Source organism: Tachysurus fulvidraco, chromosome 14 (genome assembly GCF_022655615.1).
Source record: "Tachysurus fulvidraco isolate hzauxx_2018 chromosome 14, HZAU_PFXX_2.0, whole genome shotgun sequence".
Taxonomy (NCBI): Eukaryota; Metazoa; Chordata; class Actinopteri; order Siluriformes; family Bagridae; genus Tachysurus; species Tachysurus fulvidraco.
This window is the reverse complement of record NC_062531.1, coordinates 13183973-13210982: the sequence shown is the minus strand read 5'-3', so window position 1 is coordinate 13210982 and position 27010 is coordinate 13183973. Positions and strand designations below refer to the sequence as shown.

General features: G+C 37.4%; 1 protein-coding gene across 8 annotated transcripts in view; it reads left to right on the top strand.

Moving 5' to 3' along the window:
• Window positions 1-27010, top strand: part of grid2 (glutamate receptor, ionotropic, delta 2) — a 407738-nt gene that overhangs the window by 218783 nt on the left and 161945 nt on the right. For 7 of the 8 annotated variants that reach the window (XR_007137759.1, XR_007137758.1, XM_047800191.1 and 4 more), the window contains exon 3: window positions 15282-15566. Coding sequence is in view for 5 of the 8 variants with exons in the window: in XM_047800191.1 (XP_047656147.1) it covers window positions 15282-15566 (285 nt within the window). In the remaining 3 variants the exon portion in view is untranslated. Of the gene's footprint in view, window positions 1-15281; window positions 15567-21178; window positions 21389-27010 lie in introns of those variants that run through there. The other variant, XM_047800196.1, reaches the window with a different exon arrangement.

Genomic DNA, 27010 nt, shown 5'->3' with positions numbered 1-27010 from the left:
AAGAAGAAGAAGAAGAAGAAGAAGAAGAAGAAGAAGAAGAAGAAGAAGAAGAAGAAGAAGAAGAAGAAGAAAAAGAAGATTCACATTATATTCTCCAAGTCATGCTAGCTCTTTTTTTCCCCCCAAAGATATTTTTTATTGGTTTGGCCATATGACATAAATGACATAAAATACAAAGGAGAAAGACAGATCACAAATAGTGGGATACAAATCAACATAAAAATCATAAAATCACACATCTCAAAATCTTGAAGTTTTGACTCCACTGTCATGTAAATGTTGGAGGAAGATTCCCCAGAGTTTAGGATTTATTTTAAGAGACTTTGATTTGTTAAACCATATTTTCTCAAGATAAGACAGCCACCATCTCCTCAAGCCATCATACCACACACAAATCATCAGATTTTCGAGTTTAAATCATATTTTTATCAACATATTGGCTTTTAATATGAACTATTATATTTCATATTATTTTCCATAAAATATTGTAAAAAAAGCTTTTTTCTGAGATTTTTGACATAAAAATCTGGAAACTCTAAAAGCATGGGGAAGACTTATATTTCCTCAGTGTAATCCTCTAGGCTAACACCATGCCCAGCATAAACACCAAATGCAAATGATAGGGCAATAATTAAACTGTATCAGAGCAGCCAAAGATGGCCAATTCCATTTTACGTGAGAAAACCTGATTGTATGTTACGCCATTACGCTAGCTGCGTAATGATATTCTGCTAGCATAACATTACATAGCATACATTTGTTATACTTTATTGTTTTAACCAATTTTCTTTCTAAAATTTTTATTAAGAGACATTAAAATCAGGTACCTCGTAATTGTTTTTTTTTTTTCTTTTTTTTTTTTTGGAGCAGGTATTTCCTTCGCCAATCCGGAGTAATGAGAAAAAGTTAATGTGCAGCATTTCCAATTACAGTACATTGTACCACTGAACAATACAGAGAGTTTATGATGAACATATTTAGATTCAGAGAGCGTTTATTTCTTCAAGGTAACAGAAAGCAATCAGTGCAGTTGAACTCTGTGTGGTGTTATCCAGAGGCCATGCTGCACTATCACACAGTCGACGTCAGCTGTAATTATTCGGCTTTGCATCCTTCTCTTCTTTCCTTACACATCTCTCTTTATTTGATAGGCAGCACTGCTTTCTCAGGAACTCCGTGACTTTAGGTAATTGTGGCATTAGACTTCAGGATGTTTTTGTAACTATATTTTGAAGGGGATTTGTGGACCCGTGGCTTTTCTGAGCGTATGTTTGTGCATATATATTCTTATTTATTGTGAATTCTTTGCTTGAGTTTTTCATCATTTAGTGATGAGACACCAGCAAAAAAGTTTGCAAAAGGTTTGCAGTTTTGTTTTCCATTCTATGCCAGCCATAGCCAGTGTGTAGTTACAAAACAGTCTGAAACACTTTGTGTTATTTATTATTTTTAGTTTCTTTAAAATGATTCAGTGATCATGGGGCAGTGGAATTTCAACATGACTATCCATTATCAAGGAATTATTTATAGCCTATTATTTTAGTTTTATGAGGTATTGTAGAGTTTATAGATTTTATATATGGTTACAAATCTCAAAAAAAAAAATTCTTGGATTACAGTAAAAACAGAAAAAGCAAGATTTGTATAAATGAAAAAAAAAATCAGTGAGGTAGGGAATACGACAGAAAGAAGGCTAAGCAACTTAGTTTAAGAATTATAACCTTATTTTATTTTGAAAAGGCACTTTATAGAAAATGTTGCCACATTGCCTTCATCAGTTTTGTTGCCTAAGGTTTCCTGTATCAGAGAATTCTGACAAATTCTGAAGCAATACTGATAATACCAACAGTATTTCATCAATAGCATCAGCCTGTTAACAAACTATTAACAGTTTGTCAGTGCAAACATCAGCATTGTCCAGATCAGGAATAAACTGAAAAAAGAGCTGGTATGTGTAGACATTTGTGCTTCAGGTTCTTGGGAAGTTAGTAGATGAGTTTGGTGTGTTTCTTAGATAGCTGAACATCTGTAAATGGATTTGAATGATGGCCACTGATGGTCCCTGTCTGTCTCCACATCTGATAAAGCAAAGGATTCCATATGAAGTTTCAGGAAGACACTGGCAGATGTCATGGGACACTTTTACAGTTATAAATGCAGACAAGACTCCCAGCTCGGACTGAGATACACTTTAAGCTACAGCTCATAGACATGATCTCTTGCCATAACCACCATCTGTTTCTAGTGAATAACCTGTTCCAGTTGTCTTTATCCCAAATTGCTGAGCACACATATTTGCCTCTCTCTCTCTCTCTCTCTCTCTCTCTCTCTCTCTCTCTCTCTCTCTTTCTCTATCTCTCTCTTTCTCTATCTCTCTCTCCCTCTTTTCAAGTTCTTCAATTATTTTTTCCCCTCCTTCTCCCAGTATCATTTCTCTCTTCTCCCCTCCCTTGACATCTTCTCATGCCGTTGCTCTGTTCACGCACCTTCTTTTCTCTCCCTACCGCACATATTCTATGTTCTCCTGGCTCATCTTTTCTCTTTCACCTCCTCTTTTTCTAACATTTAATATGTTCTATTCTGTTCACCTGAGTCAGATCTCACCTTGGAGGTTACAGGCCCTTTTAGAAATAATGGATGAATGGATATCGACCTGATTGTGTTCTGATTGCCACTGTAGTAGAGGAGAGTGGCGCTGTCACCTCTTGTTTCATGCTTGAATGGTCTGTGGTGCAGACTCAGCAGTGGGCTTCAGAGCTGGTGAAGCCAGAAATAAAATAAATGCAAATACATTTCTTGAAATCAGTGGTGTTTGAAGAGGGTTTAACCAAAATCCATATTTCCTCAAAGTGTAATAAAGTCATAGTCCAAAAAATGATTCACTTTAATATTTCTGCTTTTCCTCTCAGTACTGAAAAGGCACATATTGCTAGGAAGATTAAATGGGAGACAGAACAATATATATTATCTTATATTTAGATTATATTCTTAAGGAAAGAGAAGGTCAGCACTAAAGGATTATGATGAAAGAGTATTATATTTTTACCAGTGTATAGAAAAACAAACCTAAATAAAGAGACACGCTGGTGGAACGACTGTCTCAATTTTTTTAATGCAGTATATAGATTTTCACATGAGACCTTTGATTCCTACAGCACAGTGAGAAAGCCTTAAGGAGAAATATGATTAGTGTATGATTTTGTGGTCAGCAAACCAAATTGCACGTCATTAGAGAATTCTTTGGTTATGAATTGAGAACGGCGGTCAGAAGGCGTAAGTTACGTGCACACCGAAGGCCAATTTTGTACCATTGTGACCAAAAAAAGCTGACTCCAAAGTGTCAGAAATTAAATATTAAAATCTCATAGTGTGGAGGATGTAAAAACTCATGGGATAGTTCCATATACTGTAGTGGCAGTGAGGAAACTTTAATGAAAAATGTGAATAAACACAAAACTATCCTTCATACCCAAGAGTCACTTTGATGTGAAGAATGTTTCTCTTTATTTGAACTCCTTTTCTGTACAAGCTCAATTGATGACATATACTGTAACAGTACATTCGAGATTTTTGTTAATCGCAGGTCTGTTATGAAATTTGGCTGAGATATTATTGCGGATCGTTTCATACAGTGTCACACATAATGATCTTGAAAGACTGCAGAGTTTAAAACAGACTTCAGTCTTATTATATCAATGTGGCCCCTTGTAAATCATAACAGCTCAATGAGTGTGAAAATGTGTAGAACAGCTGGGGTGGAGTTACAGTAATGCCTGTACTCTTTCTTATGACTTTTGTATTTGTATGAAATCAAATCAAATAAAATAGTCTTAAATATGGACAAATTTCACATTGAATCAGTTTCTAGTTGTCAAACAAAGACATCTATTGATTTGCTGTTTGTTTATTCATCTGAAAGAATCATTAAAGGTTAATGTAGGATTTTAAAAATTACAATAATAAAAAAAATAAGCCAAGAATTTCTTGGAATTGCTCAGAAATTGCACCCTGAGCCTCTGCATTTAAGCCTCTATGACACCGTTGTGGAGAAAAATATCAAATTTGAATTCTTTCCACATTATAGGTTATGCCGTGTCATTAGCATACTGAAATCACTCAAAAGGTTTTGAAGCTTCAGCTGCCTTGAAGACTTCTGCTTGCAGTTAAGTCTTAAAATTTGGTACCACAGGGAAGTAACCTTATTATAATTATTTATTATTAGATCGACTTTTTTATTTTTTGCATTCCACATCCTCTTCCCTGGTGATATCTCTGATGATATTTCCATGATACCAAAACTATCATTATATTTTTAATGTATTTATTTGTTGACTTCCACTCACAGGGTGTGTGATCCAGTGATGCCGTTTATTTATTACAATGAATATTGTAATGTTAAATGAAGTGAGAGTATGCTGGAGGTTGAACAAATAGGATTCTTCATCAAAGCTATTTTTAAGGCAACAGAAGCTTTAGAAGTCTACAGAGATATAGTACAAAGGTTCTAGTTAAATAATTCATCCTTCACCAGGTTCTGAGCAAGTGGGCGAGTGCATGTGGGCGAATGGACCAAGAGAACGACACAGGATGGAACGGCTGACCTCTACACTATGTGGTTTCGTTATGCTATTGGGGCATTTTCCAGCATGATTTGTTCCAACTTGTTCCCTTAGAGGGAAGATTCACTGCAAATCAATACAAAGTTCTTCTGACTGATCACCTTCACATTGTGATGAAATATTTCTATCCTGATCTAGCCATAGACAGGGTGCAAGGACTTGCTGTATTGCTTAAATGAGTATAAAATATGCTACCTGTATGGCCTGCATAGTCGACAACCCAACCTAAAGAACTACAATATGAGAGATTTTGGTCTGCTGTGTTAAACTGCTGTATGTTCTCCCAGTGGATTTTATTGCTGCAAATTGCTATGAAGTCAGCAGTACAGTAGATGTTCCTATTACTGGTTGCCATAGTAATAACGTTTAATTGTGGGTGGTGTAACTAGCTTTCCAAATCGAAAAAAAAAAACAAAAAACAAAGATAAAACATTCTGTAAGGAAAGATTTTGTTTAGAAATTTCACCTGTAAATAAACGCATCATATCATAAGAGGTGAAGAAGAAGCAGTGTGTGCTCTTTGCAACAAATCACGTGCATGTACTGTCTTCACTCCCATTGGTAGTTGCTGCACCAAGTCGCTGCATACTTGCATAAAGTCAGCTTTTCTCATCTTTTCCATTCTGAACACCAAGTCTAGTTAATCATGTCGCCAGGCTTCTCTTTGCCGTTGCGAGTCGCTGTATGTGTGAAAATAGCTGTACCATCATCAGCAAAACATCTACTGAGGGAAAATCTCTTGGAAGAAGAAGAAGAAGAAGAAGAAGAAGAAGAAGAAGAAGAAGAAGAAGAAGAAGAAGAAGAAGAAGAAGCTCATCCCTACAATACATTTACAGAGATTTGTAGGTCCTCCGAGGAGGACTGAAGCTATGCTGGCATCTCATGTGGCCAACCTGTTTTTCACAGGTATGAGATACAAATCTAAGTAAATTCACTGGTTTAATGGGAAAGAAAACACACCCAGTGATTTATTGTAATCATATTTTGTATCATTAGCTCACTAAACTGTGGGATGCATAATATTATCAGTCTTTAAACATTAAATTAATTCAGCACCTATTAATTTAGACTTTTACAAAAAAATTCACTTTGGGGTTTCGTTCTGTCCCATATAAGTATTAATAATAATGTATGTGAGGGCTTTCACTGCAGTGCCCCAGGCAGGGAGCTAACCCAGCCATTCAGGGGTTACTCTCAGTGTCGGCCTCAAGCCTGGATAAAATGCGCCAGGAAGGTCATCGGTCGTTAAAATCCTGTGCCAAAATTAAAACTGTGGACCAGATGCTCCACTGTGGTGACCCTGAACAAGGAACATTTGAAAGAAGAAAAACAATAATGTATGAGACAATGCTAAATTTCCAAAGTGACTTTTGCCGTGCTTATTAAGACATAATAAATGGGGTGTCATCCGTCAAAGTGTGAAGGTTTGTGCATAAAAACCAGAAGTACACACAAGAACATTGGTAATCATCATGTTTGCACTAAGTGAACATAAATCCCAACTTTCTCTTGCACGGCTACAATTATTTACCAAAGGAAACACCACTAAATTCCATACATGCTAAACAAAGCTCAGTAGCTTTCTTAGTGACATTGTATGTTTTAGATTACTTGAAATAAAATGTGAAAAAGTTCAACGTTACTGATAATGAAGCAAAGATTTTGCAGGATACAGAATATTAAAACAGAAATGCATTATTGGGTAGGATTTGCTTTGTGTACGATTTTACTTTGTCTGTTTCATCTTCTCTTAAGCACGGACATCAGTAACTACTCTCTTGAGTTTATGCTCATGTAATTACATTTTTGGTACAATGTTCAAAATGCACAACTTTTGTTTATTTGTAAGCAATTCCTTTATACAAAACAACCATTCTATCTTATTACTCAGTTATTTATATTTAAACGTATTAGTCATTAAGTCGATGTCAATAAAGACGGCTGCTTGTTCGTACTGTACAACTCAGGGATTTTCAATTCACACAGTGCGAATAGTGATGCATACTGTAGCAAGCTTGTAGTAGATGAAGAGGTCCAGAGTTTGGTTGCACTCAAACCTTTCAAGTCTTGTATACATCAAACCTAATGAAACATATGATTGCACAACAAATCAATCCCTGTCAAAATCTGCAGTTTTTTGGCTGCACGAAAAATGACAGTCGTCCGCTGCTTCACCAAGCCTAGAAATTTCTTCCGCTCGTCATCATGTAACGCGCTTTACGGCCACGCAGCATAGCAGTAACAGTTTCCAGAGAGGATACATCAGCATCACTTCACTAGTTAGCATTCATATTTTGACAGGATAAAAAATGGGTGCAAAACATTTGCCGGTAGCCATCAGCATGTGTAGTTGTCCTGTAGGAAAATGCAAAATGTTGCAAATTCCAAAATGCATGTAAAATGTATAAGAATTTGTTTTCAGCATATTAGATACTAATATTAGTATTATTAATATGTATTAGTTTTATTAATATTATTACTGATATTAAATAGGTTAGTGGTTGGTGTTTGAATTCCCACCTTCACCCTGTGTGTGTGAAGTTTGCATGTTCTTCCTGTGCTTCAGGGGTTTTCTCCAAGTACTCCGATTTCCTCCTACAGTCCAAATTGTAAGCTAACTGGCATTTCTAATTTGTCTGTGTGTGTGACTGGGTGTGTGAGCGTGATTGTACCATGCAATGTTTTCGTACCCTTTCCAGTGTGTCCCTTACCTTGAGTGAGGACAGATTCCCTTCACTGTGACAGCTAGTAATACTGTAACTATAAGGACCTGGGAGTCTTTGGGATCTAAATTGGTGTAGAATTTTGGTGTACAAACCATCATATTAATCTTTAATATGTTTTAATACGGGCTAATTTTGTCTTATCTTGTGCATATGTGACTATTAGGATTTTTAGTAAGAGTTTAATTTAATCTTATATAATGTGTTAAATCAAATCAAATTTTATTTGTCACATACAGTACAAATACGTACAGGGTACGACATGCAGTGAAATGCTTTTTGCAACTGTCTGGTATTTCAGCATAAAAGGAATGCAATTAGGAATAAAAAATAAAACCAAAAGGAGATAGATAAATAAAAAGTATAAACTATATAAAAACTATATAAAATATGAAAATATATGTGAAAAAATAATGTATATATATATAATCTTATGTATCATCATCATCATCATCATCATCATCATCATCATCATCATCATCAAAAAAGCAATTGGTCGTATTGTTTATGTATGAAATTGAATCCCAATACAGTAACAAAACTCAGCTTTGAATCTGCTTTAAAGTGATCCACTTCATTTGCTCAAAATAAATATCATTTAATATAAAGTGCATCGACTAGAATTACTTCATCATGTTGCCTTCAGGGATCAAAACACAATGTCACATCAATAACACATTTTATAGTCTCTGTAATTATTGTAAAGCACTCAGGAATTCAGCATCATTCCAAGCTGAACCTAATGACACACTGGCAGTATGGTCTATTGTGCCCTAATTCACCTAAATTAACGAACTAATTTCACATTTAAAAAGAAAACTCAACACTCGAATGCCAAAAGTGAAACAAGTTAATTCAGTTCATTTTTGCTAGAAATAAATGACTGTGTAAATACGTGCACCTGACCTCCTCCATCATCTTCCTCTTTAGCTTAGAGCAGGTCTTAATGTGCACTCCACTTGCTCTCTCATAACTAGACAATATTCAGCTTTTCTTTTATTTAAAAATTCTCTACTACTACCAGTTTAATTAAATTTTTCATTCATTCATTCATTCATTCATTTTCTACCACTTTATCCGAACTTCTTGGGTCACGGGGAGCCTGTGCCATCTCAGGCGCCATCGGGCATCAAGCCAGGATACACCCTGGACGATGTGCCAACCCATCGCAGGGCACACACACTCTCATTCACTCACACACACACACACACACACTACGGACAATTTTCCAGAGATGCCAATCAACCTACCATGCATGTCTTTGGACTGGGGGAGGAAACCAGAGTACCCGGAGGAAACCCCCGAGGCACGGGGAGAACATGCAAACTCCACACACACAAGGCGGAGGCGGGAATCGAACCCCCAACCCTGGAGGTGTGAGGCGAACGTGCTAAGCACTAAGCCACCGTGCCACCCTTAATTTCATTTTATTTCATTTAGGCACTGAGGTAAAGTGTTAAAAATGTAAGCTATTTAATGTAAATGTAAGACTACTTATTTATCACCAAGCAGACTTTTTCTGAGACATTTTTGTATTTATATTCTAGCACAATACAAACCAGTTCTAAAGGATGACATTAATTATCATTTCTTAACCTTATTTATCTACTAGCTAGGTTATGTTCCTGCCTCCTTCACTCTGTCCCCTCATCGTCATCATCATCATCATTATCACAAAACAACTGAATTCCCTTCATTGTTGTCTAAATGCATCAGCAAAGAAAGGAAACAGATGATCAAAACCTCCGATATAAAAAATGGTCTGAGTGAGAGAGACAGGGAGAGAGAAATACATAGAGTGATTTTGACCACATCGAAAATGACATACTAACAAAGTATCATTTTAGAACACCACCAATGGTGTCATTAGGTTTTCTTATACATACAATTTATTTAGCAGCCTATTTGAAGGCACAAAGGCAAAGTTAGACTGAATTATTGCAGGGTTCAGGGTAAAAATGAAACTGATCCCATCATTTCTCAAATATAGCTGCTTACAGAAAGCAATGAAATATGCGTAGTCATCTATTTTATGCATCAGTGTGCATGCAGGTGACATGGATCAGTGGGACAGAGCAAATGGTAGAATTGATGATAATGGAAGGAAGAAAAATATGAAAATATGAAAACAAACCAAAGATTCAAATGGAAAAGGAAAAAACTAACAAAACGCACCTGAAAAGACAGAGTGGAGCAGTGTACTGATGCACTGATGTGATAAAAAGAGACTGGACTCTAATAGTGACATATTTAGATGCTTGTAAAACACCACCCTAACTCAGATTCCACTTTAAGGAGGTGTAAGAAAGTATAGAGGAAGTAGTCAAGCAGGATGAGGAAGATGAATGTCAGTGAGAGATGAAAGCAGAGGAGAGGGAGGATTGATACTGGCGAGGTTTCTAATGAGTCACAGGTTCAATGCTTGTGCTTTACCCAGAGGAGATTGGCCCTGTGATAAATGGCTCAATTTGAATCGCTTCAATTAGACAAGAAACCTCTGCATACTGATCTAAGTGAAGAGGCAAGAGAACGTACACATGCTTACACACTCATCCCCCCTTCAAAAAAAAAAAAAATATATATATATATATATATATATATATATATATATATATATATATATATATATATATATATATGATGCAAGCGCTGCCTTCTTCTCAGCTGAAGAAAGATATATGAGGCTGCCTCAACCTCTTCTCTTTATCTCTCTGAAGAGCTACGTTATCCTCTTAAAAACACTTTAAACACACAGAAGCAGGTGGGCCTGATTCACATTGATTGTGTTCCTCTTGTCTGCAGCCAGCTGGCATGCTAACGTGTTCATGAGTCTTCATTACGCTCACAGACAGTAAGACAAGTCCCTTTAATGCCACGAGATCATCTCTCCATCAAACGCTTGCTTTGTGACATTTGGAGAGTTACCTATACGGAAACGTACAAATCATTTTCCTCTACTGCTGTCTGTGTTAGCAGTGTGTGGTGTGACAAACATAAAAGCAAAGTAAGAAGGGAAGTGCAGTGAAAGAACAGGAATGACGATTGTTCTTTTCTCTCTCGTCCCTGAGTATCTAAATATGATATGTACTACAATTGGTTCAGGAAGACAAAAGTTGGCAGAAAGCAGTACACGGTAGAGGAATTATAGAATGTATTACTGCACTTAACTAACATTCTATAGAAGTTGGTCTTGTTATACACAAGTGTTTATTAAAGCGTTAATTCCATGCCACGCAAACTGGCATGGATACCACAACCAATTAAGCAAAGGAACAAACAAACTAAACAAAAAAAACACAGTGAATCGAGAAAACTCTGGTCCTGAATTCTGACATTTACAAAATGCTGACGCCGAGGGTTCCTTTAAAAAAATTTGGTGATTGGTGAATTTGGTGAATTTTCATGCACAAGATTCTTCGTTTATACTCCTACGACTGAAAATCTCTTCACAGAAAATGTCATCAAAAATCAAAAACATCTTGTTCATGTTGTTACTATGGAAATGATAACTTGTTAGAGGGATAAAGGCAAGACAGATAAAACTTACGAGCAAATGATTCTTAGCAAGTTAAAAATATCTTGTATCTAGTCAACATGATGTACTGTACTATCTTGTCTTGAAATACTACAATAAACCGAATATTAGATTATAAAGCTTATATTTAGTCCTATTTTTACCATTTTTAACCTTTCAATTTTCTTTCTCTTGGAAGATTAGTTTGATATCTAGAGGCAAAGAAGATCATATGAAGCCTAAGACCCTAGAAAAAGGCTGAATAATCTTACAGTACGTTTGGTTTATTGTAATCTTATTATAAAAAATAGGAGATATATTTAACCAGATTCAAGATATTATTATTTACAGTCATTTTTTTGCAGTGATACAGATGTTTTTTATAAAAGAGGTTTTTTTTTTCAGTTTAATTTTTGCTTTATCGTTTTTTTTCTGACGGAAGATTAATTGATGCTTATTGTATTGAAATATTATAATGGTTAGACTTAATGTACTAATAGGTATTACTAATGTACAGTAACTGTTCAGCAGAGTGTGACGCTCTGAAATCTGCAGTAAGAACACATGCAAGATTAATGCCTCATCTGAGCTTCAGGACACTGAGCGCTGCTGCTCCTTTTGTGAATAAACAGCAGCGAGTTTTATTAGGAAACACGGCTTGTGCAGGTGTGTGAGGGAGGGTAGTAATGCCTAGACAGAATGTTCAAGCACTGTGAAGGCAGCAGAGCATGATATTGAGCTTTCTGTCGTGTTCACCTGTCAGGAGTAAATGGGGCCTTTCTGCCGAAACACTCCACAGTCACTACAAAGGCACTCAGCTATGACTGCCGCTATATCAGGTGAGGCTGCCAAGTCATGGGACAACACTTAATGCTTCAACCCTGCATAGGCTTGCTGTGTACTCCAAGCGTTTCTTCTATGAATGCTTAAATGTCCTGAAAGAGAAGCTGTATTGAACTTAATTTAAACAGGCCTTACTAACTAATAGCTCAGTATTTCATAACTCGTGATAAATGATCATACTGTGTGACCTTCAAAAAAGTTTGTCCGTGTCTCCTGTGAAATCCCAAGCTCTTGTTTTGTATATTTAGCTTTATGAGAAAGGCAGAAATAATCAGGTGTAGTTTGTTTTACTTTGGAATCTTGACTACAAGCACTTCGCTTGTAGAATCCCACTTTGGGTTTTTTTTTTGTTTTGTTTTTATTCATTTAATTATTGTATTCATTTACTTGTTTCTGAAGAGCTCATCAATAGCAGTAGATTAAGAGTTGTAGTTTACACATCACCCTGTATTTACAGCCTACAGTTATTTTGGCCCAGTGCTAATTTGTTGTCTTTGTATTCTGAATTCATATTAGCATTAATTAGCATGAATTTTTATCAACTATGCACTCAGTTCATTTATGTTCACGTTAAATTCTTCACACAAAATCTTTTGTTGTTGTTGTTTAATACTTCATTTTCACCAAATCTGATTAATAGTCATTACAAAGCAGTTTGCTCTTCCCATTATACTGTATAGCAGCTATAAAGCAACGAAAATCAACATGCTTCTACAACCACAGGTTTTCAAACTGCTGCTCATGCAGGTCAGTTGAACACACTGAAGGAAAACAGCTATCTTTCCTTTTTCCACCTATATGAGCCTCTGCCCATGCTCACTTAAAGAGAGAACTGATCTTACTGGTTGTGGCATAGCCAAGATTCAAAATCTCCCAGAAACATTAACAAAAAATACCATAATTTCAATTGTAGTCCATGCTAATTCCATTAATCAGTATTAGACATGTGCAGTTATATGCACACTAGAACTTGGTTGTGTGTTGTAAATGTGTATGAATTTTCAGCAAATCTGGATAAGTTTAAGTATGTTTATGCTTGAAGGGAGTTATATTTTTTGAGGATTAACGCCGTTTTGTCGTCGTATGCACATGCCTTGCTGGTTGGCTGCTGGCAGGTAGTTTGATGACATTTCTATGGATTTGGTTGCAGGCAACTGAAATTCTTCCCTTTTGTGAAGCAACAGCTTGATAAATGCTAAACGGAGTTGTGACTGTGCTTGTTTACATAAAGTCGAGCTTCACTAAACTTGGCACTGTCACAAGGAAATGGTGACTTTGGGTCATTTGGTTTAAACACATGCTTTAAAATGATCATGGCAATTATTATCTCAAAAGATGATAAAAAGATTCTGCTTTTTATTATTATTTGGCATGTGAAAAAAAATTGCTAAATTATGCTTTGCAATAGTGAGTTTTTATGAAAAAATCCGAAAATGGTCTAAGCAAACAGTACATTTAAATGCAACAAAATAATCAGGTAGTAATTACTCAGTCAGATCATAAAGCCTTCATGTAAACATCACAGTCAATCTTGAACTAATTTAAAGGTCAGGTTAGGGCTATAAATAAATAAATAAATAAATAAATAAATAAATAAATAAATAAATAAATAAATAAATAAATAAATAGGGGGCATGGTGGCTTAGTGGTTAGCACGTTCGCCTCACACCTCCAGGGTTGGGGGTTTGATTCCCTCTATGCATTGTGTGTGTAGAGTTTGTATGTTCTCCCCTTGCCTCTGGGGTTTCCTCTGAGTACTCCAGTTTCCTCCCCCGGTGATTGATTGGCATCTCTGGATAATTGTCCGTAGTGTGTGAGTGAATGAGAGTGTGTGTGTGCCCTGCGATGGGTTGGCAAATCGTCCAAGGTGTATCCTGCCTTGATGCCCGATGACGCCTGAGATAGGTACAGGCTCCCCGTGACCCGAGAAGTTCGGATAAGCGGTAGAAAATGAATGAATGAATGAATGAATAGCTAATTCAAGTGTTTGCTAAGTGGGCTAATTGATCCCTATTTACCAGATTATTTCAGATGTACACCACCCTGACCTGACACAACCTTTAAATCAATTCAAGATTGATTGTGATGTTTACATGAAGGCTTTATGATCTGGCTGAGTAATTACTACCTGATTATTTTGTTGCATTTAAATGTACTGTTTGCTTAGACCATTTTAGATTTTTTTTTTCATAAAAACTCACTACTGCAAAGCATAATTTTGCTTTTTTTTCACATGCCACATAATACTAAAAATATTTATAAATTTAGAATAAATAAATTAAATCAAATTCAGAAATACCTTGCTTACATGTGCAGTGCAGTGGATTGCACGTCAATTTCCATCTTACAGCCTAAACTTGGAATCTGGTGGAAATAAATATTTGAAAGGGATTGCAATGTTTAGGGTATGTATAAATAGTATTTTTACTCATTGAACTTATTCAGGTTGATGGGAATGCTCTTAGAATTAAAACAATCGGTGAAATTCATGGTATTTATTTATTTAATTGTTTGTTTGATTTTTGCAGTGTTTTAAACTAAGCACCTTAAACCCATCATCTATTTTTTCTTTGCATTTTTTTAGTGACCAACTTTTCTGATCTCTAAAAGGCTCAGCAGCCACTGTCATGCTTTGCCCTGCACACAGGACTTTTCTGCCAACTGGCAAATTACATCGCACATCAGCTAAGGCGACATGCTCCATGTTTCACCTTCCTTGAATCTGGTGACAAGCAATGAAACAAGCCAAGTGAGATGAATGTATGTGTCTGGCATTGATGCCGCTGTGTGTCCAGGAGCACAGAGGGTGGTAGGGAAATCTGTTGGCCCTTGCTTGGGGCGAATGTTGTTGTTGTTTTTTTTTTCCCCACATTAAAATATTATTAGCATTAATAACACACTCTGTTTAAGGGCAGTGACAGACAGGATTGGGTTACATGGCTGAACACACATCTATCAAAGTCATGGCTGTGGATTGGAACAGTAGCAAAAGGTGAAGAGAGCATATAAAGAGATCAGGAGCAGCACCAGTGCCCTCTAATGATAGATCGCTGGGCTGATTTTTAATTTTTTTTTTATTCTTTTTTTGCAAACTATGCACTTGAGAAATTAATTGGGTCATGTAGAGTGCTTTGTACCATGCACTATGTAATATAAGCTGATGCTAGGGAGCTTAAGTTTTTTCTTATTGAGATCCAATTGCAGCCATAATGCCATGGTCTCTGCAGCAGCAACAGCAACCTCATGATGGTGGTGAATCTATTTGAACTATATTTAATTAGTAATTAAGTGCACTGAAAAGGCACATTGATTACTTAGTCCTTGGCTTCCAGTTTGCAATTATATCTGAACTTGAGTCACATAATCACCATATCCTAAAGCAAACAAGATGCTGACTTTAGTAAAGGGAGTTATATTTGTTTTCAGTGTTTCTCAGTTTTTTTCAATGTACATCCAGTCTCTGTCTTAACGTTATTTCTCTTGTCAGCGTATATATCTAGAAGCGCTTCCTAGTCCCAAACAATGGAGAATCCATTCAATATTAAAAAAATTCTCTCTCTGTCTTTTTCTCCTTCTTTGCAGCCTGTGAGCTGATGAACAGAGGCATTCTTGCTCTGGTGAGCTCAATTGGATGCATGTCTGCAGGCTCGCTTCAGACGCTGGCCGATGCCATGCACATCCCCCATCTGTTCATCCAACGGGCACCAGCAGGAACCCCTCGCTCCAGCTGCCCTCCAACAAGCCATGGGCAACCTGATGACTACACACTTTTTGTCCGGCCCCCTGTCTACCTGAACGATGTCATCTTCCAAGTGGTGATGGAGTACACATGGCAGAAATTTATCATCTTTTATGACACTGATTACGGTAAGTGTACAATGCTGTTTTGGAGCAACTTCCTAGGGGCCATGGGCATTGACAAGACATGTTGACACTCGCTCAGCAGGGTTGGTTAGTTTATTAGCGATATGGAGAAAGCACAAAAATGTAGATTGAAAAATATTAACAAACCAAAAACAATCTGGGAAATCAGTACCAAAGAACCAAAATGCCAACAGAAAATGTATAAAGATATCAACTTTAAAGAGACAGGGGGATCCTTATTGACCATCACATGCACAGTACTGAAAATATCACAACAAAAAAGGGATCAGACATTTTCTGTCTGGGAGCCTAGTTAATTTAATGTAAAATCTGTGGTTGAATTACAGTATTCTTCTGAATAGCCCATCTTTATTTAGTTTAGGTTTTTAGTGTTTGCATACTGTACAGAGATGACAGCGTATCTACCATAATGTCATATGAATGCCCTTCATAAGCATGAATAAATTCTTTGATAAATTCTATGAGGCTTACACAGTATTTCTCTAAACATTAGCTCTCTATTGCTCGCAGTTTCTTAGAATGACGAATGCTGTAGCAAGTCACCATCAAGATGTGATGTTCATTATGGACTTCCCCTTTCCTTTTGAGTTAGTGTTATTGTGTTGCAGTTGTGTTTTTACGTTTGCAGTTGCATTTTTATAATGTTTTAGAACTTACTGTTTAGATCTGTGCTGAAACCCCTAAAAAATATTATAATTACTAGAAATTCTGTTTTTTTGATATACTCATTTATATTGTCTTGGCTACAGGGAAAATTTTCTTCCTTTTATCTAGATCTTTATTTCTTCAGATAGCCAACCAATTTCCAGTACATTAACTTAATGGTGTCTGACTCTTGTAGTGTAAAGCACTAATGTGATCATTAGAAGCAATCAGTATACACTATGTGGCCTCAAGTGTGTGTATACCTGACTATCACACCCATATGAATAAAAGAATTGCTGAGAAAATCTTTGTATGCTGCAGGTTACCTGAGCTAAAACTTCTGTGGTTGAATGATCACATGCCCACAGCCATGTTCCACAGTCTTCCCAGAAGGGTGGAGGTTATTATGACAGTAAAGGTGGACAAAATCTATTATGGGAAGTTCAGCAAGCAAATATAGGTGTGATGGGTCAGTTGTCCAAATAGCAATATAGTGTATGATGTGAAATTCTTGTTTCTATAATGTTTGGAACATTCATGAACACATAACATAATTTATAACATAACATACTGTAGACTCCTAAATGAGTAGAGTTTCAATTACAGCAAATGCTAGTCAAGAACACAATCATATGCTGCTCATGATATTTCCCATAATCATAAACGTCTATGATTTTTTTTCTTTTGGATATGTAACCAAAACAAACCTATATATATATATATACACACACCTCTATATATATATATATATATATATATATATATATATATATATATATATATATATATATATATATATATATATATATATATATATAGAGGTGTGTGTATACAGTATAAATACCTTACATATTTATTATTATTTTAATATCCTGAATTTGTTCTGAATTAAATGTTAAAATGAAGGAATAATGAGAAACAGAATATACACTGGTAGTACTGAAGAATAGTTATGAATTATGACTTGTTGAGAGACATGCAGCTACAATGGTGACACTTTGCCTACATGCCAGCTGGAAATAGGCGATCCTCTAGATATCCGTTTAATACACTGAAACACAGAGAAAAAGCCTGAAAGCTTACAGCTAACGAATGCAATATTGTGACAGATTTAAAGGCTATGTGTTAGACTCAAGTGCGACTTTCCAGACATAATAGGGATTAAGTGGTTTTGCTCATTGTTAACCATGCAGGCCTTTGATAATCACTGATATTATTCATAACTTGGACTTCGCCACTTCGTGTCAACACCCTCTCATCATTTCTTTAAAAATACGATATGTGGTTGTTTCTGTTGTAGCTCATTATGTCCACAAAAGTCAGAATTGTGTGAGTGTGTAGGTGAAAGAATGAGAAAAACAGAACAAGAAAAACTGTGTGTGTGTGTGTTTGTGTGTGTGTGTGTGTGTGTGAGAGAGAGAGAGAAAGAGAGAGAGAGAGAGAGAGAGAGAGAGAGAGAGAGAGAGAGAGAGAGAGAGAGAGAGAGAGAGAGAGAGAGAGAGACGGAAACCGATAGAAAAATGTCTGTGTGTTTATTTTGTAAGGAAAAAAGTGAGTGTGGGGCAGAGACACCATCAGTGTACCCTGTAGGTGTCTGTATGTACATCAGTATGTGTGTGTACTTGAGTATGTGTGTGTGTGTGTCTGTTACTGAGGAAGAGAGAGATAGGGAAGCTGCACAGTTGTGTGTGAGAGAACTCCATCTTCCTGTCAGTCCCTGTGGAGGCCATACTCGACTGCAGCAGGATAAGGCCACGATAAATAAGTGTCTGTCTCTACAGAGAAACGGATAGGTTTTCAGTTCCACCAGGAAGCCAAGCTTCTCACACAGTCCTTCATAATGAAACCTCTGAGATCCTCTCCTTCTTCCTGCCTAAAGCTCACTGAAAGCTTGTCCAATGACTCGGAAGATAGATCTACTGGGCATTAGCTGTGCTCTTCTAATCAGCATTCTTTCAGTGAGAACAATTTACCCTTAAATTGCTTTGACTTTGTTTTTAAAATAGCTTTTTGGACAATTGAATCTGTTGGTAAATTGATTTCTCTATCCTCATTGTCCCCTGCTTACTTCACGGTTTAGTGGTTCAAGCAGAACTCTTTACAGTGAAGGGTTGACCTGACAAGCCGTTGCCAGTTTGCCAATTTATTCAGTTCTGTTACAATTATTGCTTTGTAACAAGTGACTTGGGATTTGCCTGATACCTGTTTTTTTTTCTCCAGCTAGCCAATCTTTGGCTACAAGACTGTTTAGTGGTCCCAAGAAAAGAGTTCACATCTCCAGCTTCACTGTCCATTATAGAATCCAGTTTAAGATGATTGTATTTGGTTGTAAAGCGTTTTATGCACTTGTGACTCCTTGCATCATCAGTGCACTCAGACCATATTTTGCCTCCCGGTCTCAGTGATCTTCAGGTCTGTTGGCCGCGATCCCAGCTAAAACACAACGGTGACTGTACCTTTGTAGTGACTATCTTGAGACTATGGAGCAGTTTACTGCAAAACATAGATTTGCTATAGAAGGCTTAAACTGTACACCCATCAGCCATAACATTAAAACCACTGACAGGTAAGGTGAAATATTGATGATCTCATTACAATGGCACCTATCAAGGGGTTTGGTATATCTAGGCATTAACTGAGCAGTTAGTTAGTTTCTCACAGAATGCATTGGATAGTATCTACCAAAAGTGATCCAAGGAAGAATAACTGATGAACCAGTCAAAATTAGCCCATTTGATCTGATCCCAAAGAAGAGCTAGTGCAGTACAAGTTGTTAAAAAGTTCAGAGTGCATTCAGAGTGCACTGCCAGGGACCCTTGTGCACTGCCGGGGACCAATAGAATAACGGACGAAGGTTGCTTGGTCTGATGAATCATGTTCTTTTACATCATGTGCATGGACAGGTGCGTGTGTGTCACTGTTAAATGTTATGGTTAATAGCTTTTAGATATTTTATGCTAATATTTTTATGGTAGGATTGTACTGTATGTGCAGTTCTTTTGGTTTAAATATGCTTTCATCAAAACTGACTTAAGTATAATTTACATAGAACAGCACATAAAGAAATAAAACCTTTTTCCTGCCCTCATTATACTTACACGGTGTTCTTATACCACCTTTATCTTTATGCTTATTCACTGACAAAGCAAAGAGCTATATAATCAGTTATTAATTACATGAAGCCAACTGCAGTATACAGTTGGATTAGCATGCATACTGTCTAAATTCCAGGACTCCATGCTGAACAAATGAGTAGATGAAACAGATAGAGTAAATCAAATTTTGTCCCCCTTCATGGATATAATTAGCAATGATTCAGGCGAATGACCCAATTATCTTCGCGTCAGAGCCAGCTGCCCACTTTGCCCTGTGCTGGACCCAAGGAAAAATGTATTCCTTAGGGTATATTTTAGTTTTCCTGCCATATCGATTTTTGCCATTCCCAGATTTTACACTTATCTTCTTCGGTAATCTACGTTTTCACACACAACATTCACCTGTTGTCTCACTTGTGGCTTGTGTGCTGTGGCAGGCTGTTTTTTCAGGACTGTTATTTCTTGTTGGTTTCAGCAGGCATAGTCAAAGCATTAGACACAGCAAAGAGCCTGCTGTTAAGAGTGGGGATTGATGCAAAGCGCACAGAGCTTTAGCTCACTTGAGTCTCAGATCTAGCTCTTTGCATTCAGGTCACGGCCCACAAAGCTTCTCTCGGGTGTCTCCAAAAACTTTCACTAGCACCGGAATTTGATGTTAAGTTTGATTTAGAGTAGCTGTGCACTATCTGTCTGTCTGTCTGTCTATCTGTCTGTCTCTCTGTATATCTATCTATCTATCTATCTTCACTATATTGGCAAAGGTACAGTATGTGGTCACCTGACCAATATGTGCTTGCAATTACAATAACCTTCACTCTTCTGCGAAGCCTTGCCACTAGATTTTGAAACATGCCTGTGGGGATTAGTGGAAGTCATGTACTGATGTCACTGAAATGAGGAGGTCTGACATGCAGTCAGTGTTCCAGTTCAACCCAGAGGTGTTCATTGGGGTTGAGGTAAGGGCTCTGCCCAGGAGTCCACTTTGTGCACAGGGGAATTATCATGCTTGAACGGTTTTTGAATACCTTGGCTCCAGTAAAGATGAATTATTACTACTACAGAATGCAATGCATCATTTACATGTACTGTATGTGTATAATATCCTATGCAGCTTTATGGAAACAGTTTAGATAAACATACGTCCACATTCGTTTGGCCACATAGTGTATCTTATCCATTGCTGTCTGTCAGTCAAACTAGTAGTCCTTTCCCTCATTCTACACAGTTTTCCTATAACTGGAAATAATGAAATAATGTAATGTGCAGCATTTCAATCATTTCGAAATATAGTACAGTAATTAGGGTGAAAACCTTCTGTTGGTAAGACTAATGGGGATTCTCTCCTGGCAATTAATTTGGATTATTAATCATTAAAAAAACATGCTTTGGTCTCACTTTAAATTGTGCCTCTGTGGATTATTTATTTTAATAGCAACTAGTGAACTAGTATCAAACAAGTATGTTCAGAGATTACAAAGTCATGCTGAGATTGTGCAGGCTTTTAAAATTGTCATTTTAATGCAGTTACTTGAAATGTTTTGTTGCAAAATAACAACCTGTAGAAGCCTGGACTATAATTTGACAGTACCTAGAATGGTGTGGTTTAGTAACTGGTTATGTGAACATATTTCCTCTCTTTAACTTCAATTGTCATGACAAGTTTTGGATATTGAACTTAATAAGATTTCAAAAAAGAACATTTCAAGTTGTCCATTGTCTTGTAGAATGAAACAAATGATATCTTTGTTTTTAAAGCAGCAGGTGAACTTTTTTTCTTCTAATTTGAACTAAGTTTAACCATCTTGAATTTTTTTATAGTGCAGATGTAACTACTGAATCAGAATCAGAATACTCTATTAATCCTCACAGGAAAATTGGGTTTGTTACCGCAGCACCAAGTCACCAAAATTGTTGCTGTTGTCTGAGATGGACAGTAGATTTGACAACATCCTTCTGTCTGGCACTCAGACTCAGACACTCAGAGAGTCGAGCTTCACCCCCTCAACATCACCGGTCTTATGGATTGCTAGTGTAATTAATTAGCAGTGGAACTGCTATTGCTGTGTAAGTACTGTCAAATTACAGACTGATGTAAATCTTGCAGTACAGTGAGAGCAGCACAGTTAAGTTAACATTAGCACTGTAAGTACTGGGTAGTATAGTGTAATATAGGTAATTCCACACAATTAGAAAGAATGTTTCTATTGGTGAATTTGAATTTCATGCAAAAGACAAGTGACTGACTGCTGTTACACCTTGTGAAGGTTTTGTCCAGATGACACATGAGTGGCAGTTAGAAACCTATAATACTACAACCTGTCAATAAACAGTGGCTTGCAGAAAATCTTAGACACTTTATATAGAAACACATTTTGCAGCAATTACAGCATTGAGTCTCTGGAGTGAGTCTTTACAAACTTTGCAAACCTAGATTTTGTCCTGAAACCACTGCGATGTTGTCTTAGCTGTATGCATCAAGTTGATGTCATGGGACAATGTGAAGCTTCGCCCCAGTCCGAGCTTGTGTGCACGCTGCAGAAATGTCTCTTGAAGGATCTGTCTATTTTTGGCTGCACTAAACCTTTCCTCAGTTCTGACCAATACAGGCTCTCATTGTCGCTGAGAAAAACCTACAACATCATGCAGGCACCATCATGCTTCTCAACAAATATGTGAATGAAGTTCAAAGGGGTCCATTCTTGTCAGACCAGAGAATCTTCTTTCTCATGCACTTAGTCATTTAAGTGTCTGCCATATGCTTTTTCCTCAGAAAAGCATAGTGGCTTCCGTATAGCCACTCTAACATAATAGAGGAAGTATTTTCAAGATGCTTGTTTTTCCTAGCAGGTTCTCCCATCTTGACGGAGGACTTTTAAAGCTCTGCCATTGTGTTCATGGTCACCCTCCTGACAAGGAAGGGTAGGTAGAGTCCTGGTGCTTTCAGACTTCTGTGCTACTGGGAACATTCAAAACTTCAGAAGTGTTTTTTATACCACTGTTCATATCTGCCTCTACAGTACTCTGAGGGCTACAGAGTGTTCCGTGGATTTATTGACTTGGTTTCTGGTCTGACCTACATTTTGGTTTGTTGAACAGGTGTGTGCCTTTCTAAATCATGTCCAATCGATCGAATTTGTACTCCAGCCAAGATCTGTTTCGAGTACCTTAGCTAAGGTCATAATATTTATGTAAACAAGAGATTTTTGACTTAGTAAAATTTGGATTAAATTTCCATTTCCATTTGGATACATTTCCATTTCTATGTTTTTGACCTAATCATTATGGATTATTTTGTGTAGATTACTGGCTAAAATATAAACAGTACATTCATTTTATAACACAATACTAATGAAAATACCGAAGGCATCTGAATACTTTCCAAACCCACTGTACATTGAGTACTTACCCAAGATAAACCTGAGCTTATACACATACATTTACATAAGATAAATCTATTGATTTTAGTTGCACGTATTGTTTATGTAACTATACAGGTATGGGAGGCACAAAAATAAAGTATATAAAGACTGACTCATTTGATTTCTGTTGGGATTCCTGTTGCTCTTCTAATCCCTACCAAAGTCAGAAGCAAAATATAAGTATAGAATTATTAATGGCGATGAGCACAATGGGCCTAATTGCAACCACATTGAGATCTCCACCTGCACTTCACCCTGAAATTCAACAGTTAAAGACAAGGAGGTTTTTGAATGCTTCTTTGGTCTTCAAATGGAAGGTCATAGAGTATCTTTCATAACAAATGTTGTTGTTACCTTCTGCACAGTAAGAACTAGAGGTTGAATAGAAGTGCAAAGTCACTTTGGTCTCTTAATAAACTACAAAAAAAAAGTAAATGAAAAATAAAGAATGCGCATCAGGTTTTTTTTTTTAATACATTTATGAAGCCACTGTAAACTTTGTTACATATTACATTGTTATTGTACAATGTTTTACATTTGAAATACAGCGCTTGTATTTCATTAACCTGATGCCACCATGTTTTCTTACACACAGGCACCACTTGGAAACTCAGAGCTCAGAGAAAATACCTTTTTGAAACATTGAAATTGAAACATGTTAAAATACAATCTTTATAAGGGGATTTGAAAACAACATTAGTAGTGGAAGTATAAAAAAATACTGAATTGGAAAAAAGCCAATCCAAACAAAGGAAAAGCACATTTGGCAGTAAACAAACCAGTAGGTTTTGTTTGTTAACAAACAAATAAACAAACAAGAAAACGTTCAAATGACCCAGAAAAGTTCTGATATTTTGAGGATGGGGACCTCTGGTGGTGTGGGGTGGAATAGGCCTGTGACAGCTGTAAGGTAACACTGACGGAGGGGCACAGTTGGGACTCCACATTGGCGCGGGGGCCAAGTCCACCGGACCGCAGGGATGGTGGCTTGGTGTTTGGCTTGGGGTTTTGGGGGGCGAACACGTGATGCATGTTACTTGCGTGTGCTGGGTTGTTTGTGCCTGTGTGTTGTGTGGTGGGTGCAGGTGGGGGGGTGGGGGAGCTGGGGGGGCAAGGGACGGGAAAAAGAGAAGAGAAAAACAAACGAAAGACGCAGGAAAGGGGAGAGAAGAGAGAAAAGAGGGGACCGGAACGAAAAGAGGTGTGCTGATCCCTAGTGGCTGCGCAAAAAGCAGCCAGGAACAGAGCCGGAAGACGAGAGAGAAGGGGAAAGGAGGAGCGGACAGGGGGGGGACGGAAGAGGGAACGGAGCGAAGGAAGAGGTGACAACGGGGGAGGGAAAAACGGGGAAGGGACCGCAACGCAGGAGGAGGGAAGGAAGGCGGCGGACGCACGAAGCCCGGGGAAGAAGAGAGGAACACGGGACCGCGGGGGGAGAGAAACCGAGAGGAGAAGGAAAAGGGCAGCAGAGGGGGGGGAAAAAAAACAGGGAGGGGCCACACGGGGGAAGGAAGCCGGGGGCCGACAGCCAGCAGCCCGGAAGAGGTGAAGCGACATGTGAAAAGTTTTCCAAGCTGGGCTCACAAAACCAACCCCTAGTGTGGCACAGAGTCACAGCTGGAGAGCTGTGCCAGCCACTAATGATAATAGAGATGCTAACGTTGATTATAATTACATGTGTGTTTTCTAATAAATTAAGGCCCCCACTGTCTGTGCGTTAGTGCAGTGTTTTGCTTGTATTAATTGCTCAACCTGCCAGAATTCCAGTAGTTATAAATCTGGAGTGTAGAGTCAAGGTATGTCGAGTGCTTTACAGAGACGTGAAAGAGCAGAAAGAAGCTGTGCGGGAACATTGCTCTATAGGACCCCACATATGAGGAGACTTTGTTGTGATCTCTGCATGTGTCCATGCGTTTAAAGGCATGTGCTATCATCTGCTCACGGCCCAATGGGAGAAACACAGCCACTGATTTGCTTTTGCTTTCAACTTGATCCAGCACACAGATGGTGACTTGGACCCTCCTCCAGCAATCTGCGAAACTTGTCGTCCATATTTAGATGTGCTTTCCAGTGGCGATGCAGGGGGGCAGTGACCCTGCTAATTAACCCAGCTGGGGGAATTTACTATGCAGACAATAAGTGCCATTCGTGAAACTATTTGCAACTTTAAAAAGACTATATTATTGTCAGGATGCTAAATTACGTATCTTGCGACATATAATGGAATGCCAATACCTGTGAGCTGTTACAGTATATATATTGGTCGGAGGACAGTTACTGTAGATACATGTAATAAAAACTGTAGTTTGGGACAGTGGAATTATATATACTATTATAGTGTTTTGATCATCAAAATTTGAAGTACATTCATTTGATGGTCACTTCTGACTGGCATTATGTTGCTATTTTATTTATTTGTTTGTTTGTTTGTTTGTTTGTTTGTTTGTTTTGTTTGTTTTGTTTGTTTGTTTGTTTAATATATTTTTTATCACATCTACCTAACTGTCCTTAGAGCAATATAGTTTTCTCTGGTGTCCCTATTAGCCTATGTAGATGGAGGAAACAGATGGATTTCTCTACGCTTTATGATGTTCCTGTGGCCTGGGAATTGGCAGATTGATTTTTTGGCAAATGCATAAAATCTCTCCTTGCAGCTGGAAACTTTATTCTCTGATTTTTCTCAATATTTTCAAGGCAAAAAACTTCAATCAAACTTTGTTTCATTTCTCAGAAGTTGTATAAGCATGAACCTAAATATACAAATGGATAAAGAATTGTGATTTAAGAAATTCGTAATGTGCAGGATATATACTTATATATACAAGTGTCTTTAAGCACTATGATAGTGAAATATAGCATTTTCATGTAGATGAATGTCGCATCAGATCACAGAAGAATTGCTTAATTCAAAGTGCAAGGAAAAAGGCTCAAATGACATGAGAACTATTGGCAGGCTGCAGGCTGCCATGTCCAGTCCTGTCGCCCTTGACAGGTCACATGACCTTGCACAATCTGGTTGAACATGTTTGTGTTGCTCCCAACCTCACGAGCCCATGTAACCTTCTGCCTTCTGTCTTTATACACCAACTGCGTCCAACAGCGTGTTGCATATCCTTTGTTCCACCGGTACACTGTCAAATAAAATATACAAGAAAACCTTAAAAAAAGTAACATTTTTCAGCATGTATAAACTTCTCATGCATATATTTCATTGAGCGGTCAAAGGATTCAAGTATGTTTAAAGGTACATACACATATCCATAAAACATCAAATATATCTAACATGATCAATTAGCACTAACAGCATGAGTCCGTCTCTCTCTTGGTTAGGAACCCGTTTGATAATAATGCATTTTCAAAGCAAAGGTAGAAGACTACAGTTTTAGACCTTCATCTGTTAAACTCTGAAGGTCAGTGGTAATTTTGAAAGACTACACCTGGATTGTTGGTGATTTTACCTTGCTGACTTCAACTTTTTAAGACACATAATATCTTCTATGCAGCTGCACCTAAGACATGGGTCTTTAATCATATCCACACCTGATTTACTTGTTTAATCACTTCATTTTAGTCACTAATTTACTATCAAGCATGCCTCTAATTAAGCCTGCAGGCACAGCGGCCTGTCTTCTGACTGAAGACTTACCTGACCCCTTGTTTAGATAGACCTCTGATTAAAGGTGAAAAATGAATGTTTGAAAAAATGATAACTTTAGTACAACTTCACCAGAGCTAGTGCTTGATTGTAGGCAGTCAATGTCATTGTAACCAGCACATGAACTGATTGGGTATTGGATTTGATCCAAATCCAGTAGCTTCCCTGCTTTTTGTTCATGTCCAGGAACTTGAGACACCCGTTTTGTGTATAATTGCGAATATTTTTGCCATCGTTTAATCTGTGTGTCTGTCTATCGTCTATCTATCTAAGATTTTGCATAGAGCAAGAACGATTGCCTGACTGCTGTTTTTTTTTTTTTAAAAAAAACAGGAATCAACATTCTGACTAGAATGAAACTAAACTTTTGGTCACATCAAGGTTAGCAGTCTAAAACATTTTCTTCAATAGCATTCTTTCCATCTGAAATAAATTTTAAGATTATTTCAGACATAAAAATTTAGAACAAGAACAGCAAGAAGAATAAGTAAAGAGTTTTGCTTTTTTTTATTATTATTATTATTTTATCTTTAGGCAAGGTTTTTCAGGCCTGCCAGTGTAAGAATTGATTTAGCTTTGCAGTCTGACTACTCAGGGCAGGTAGTGTTCCTG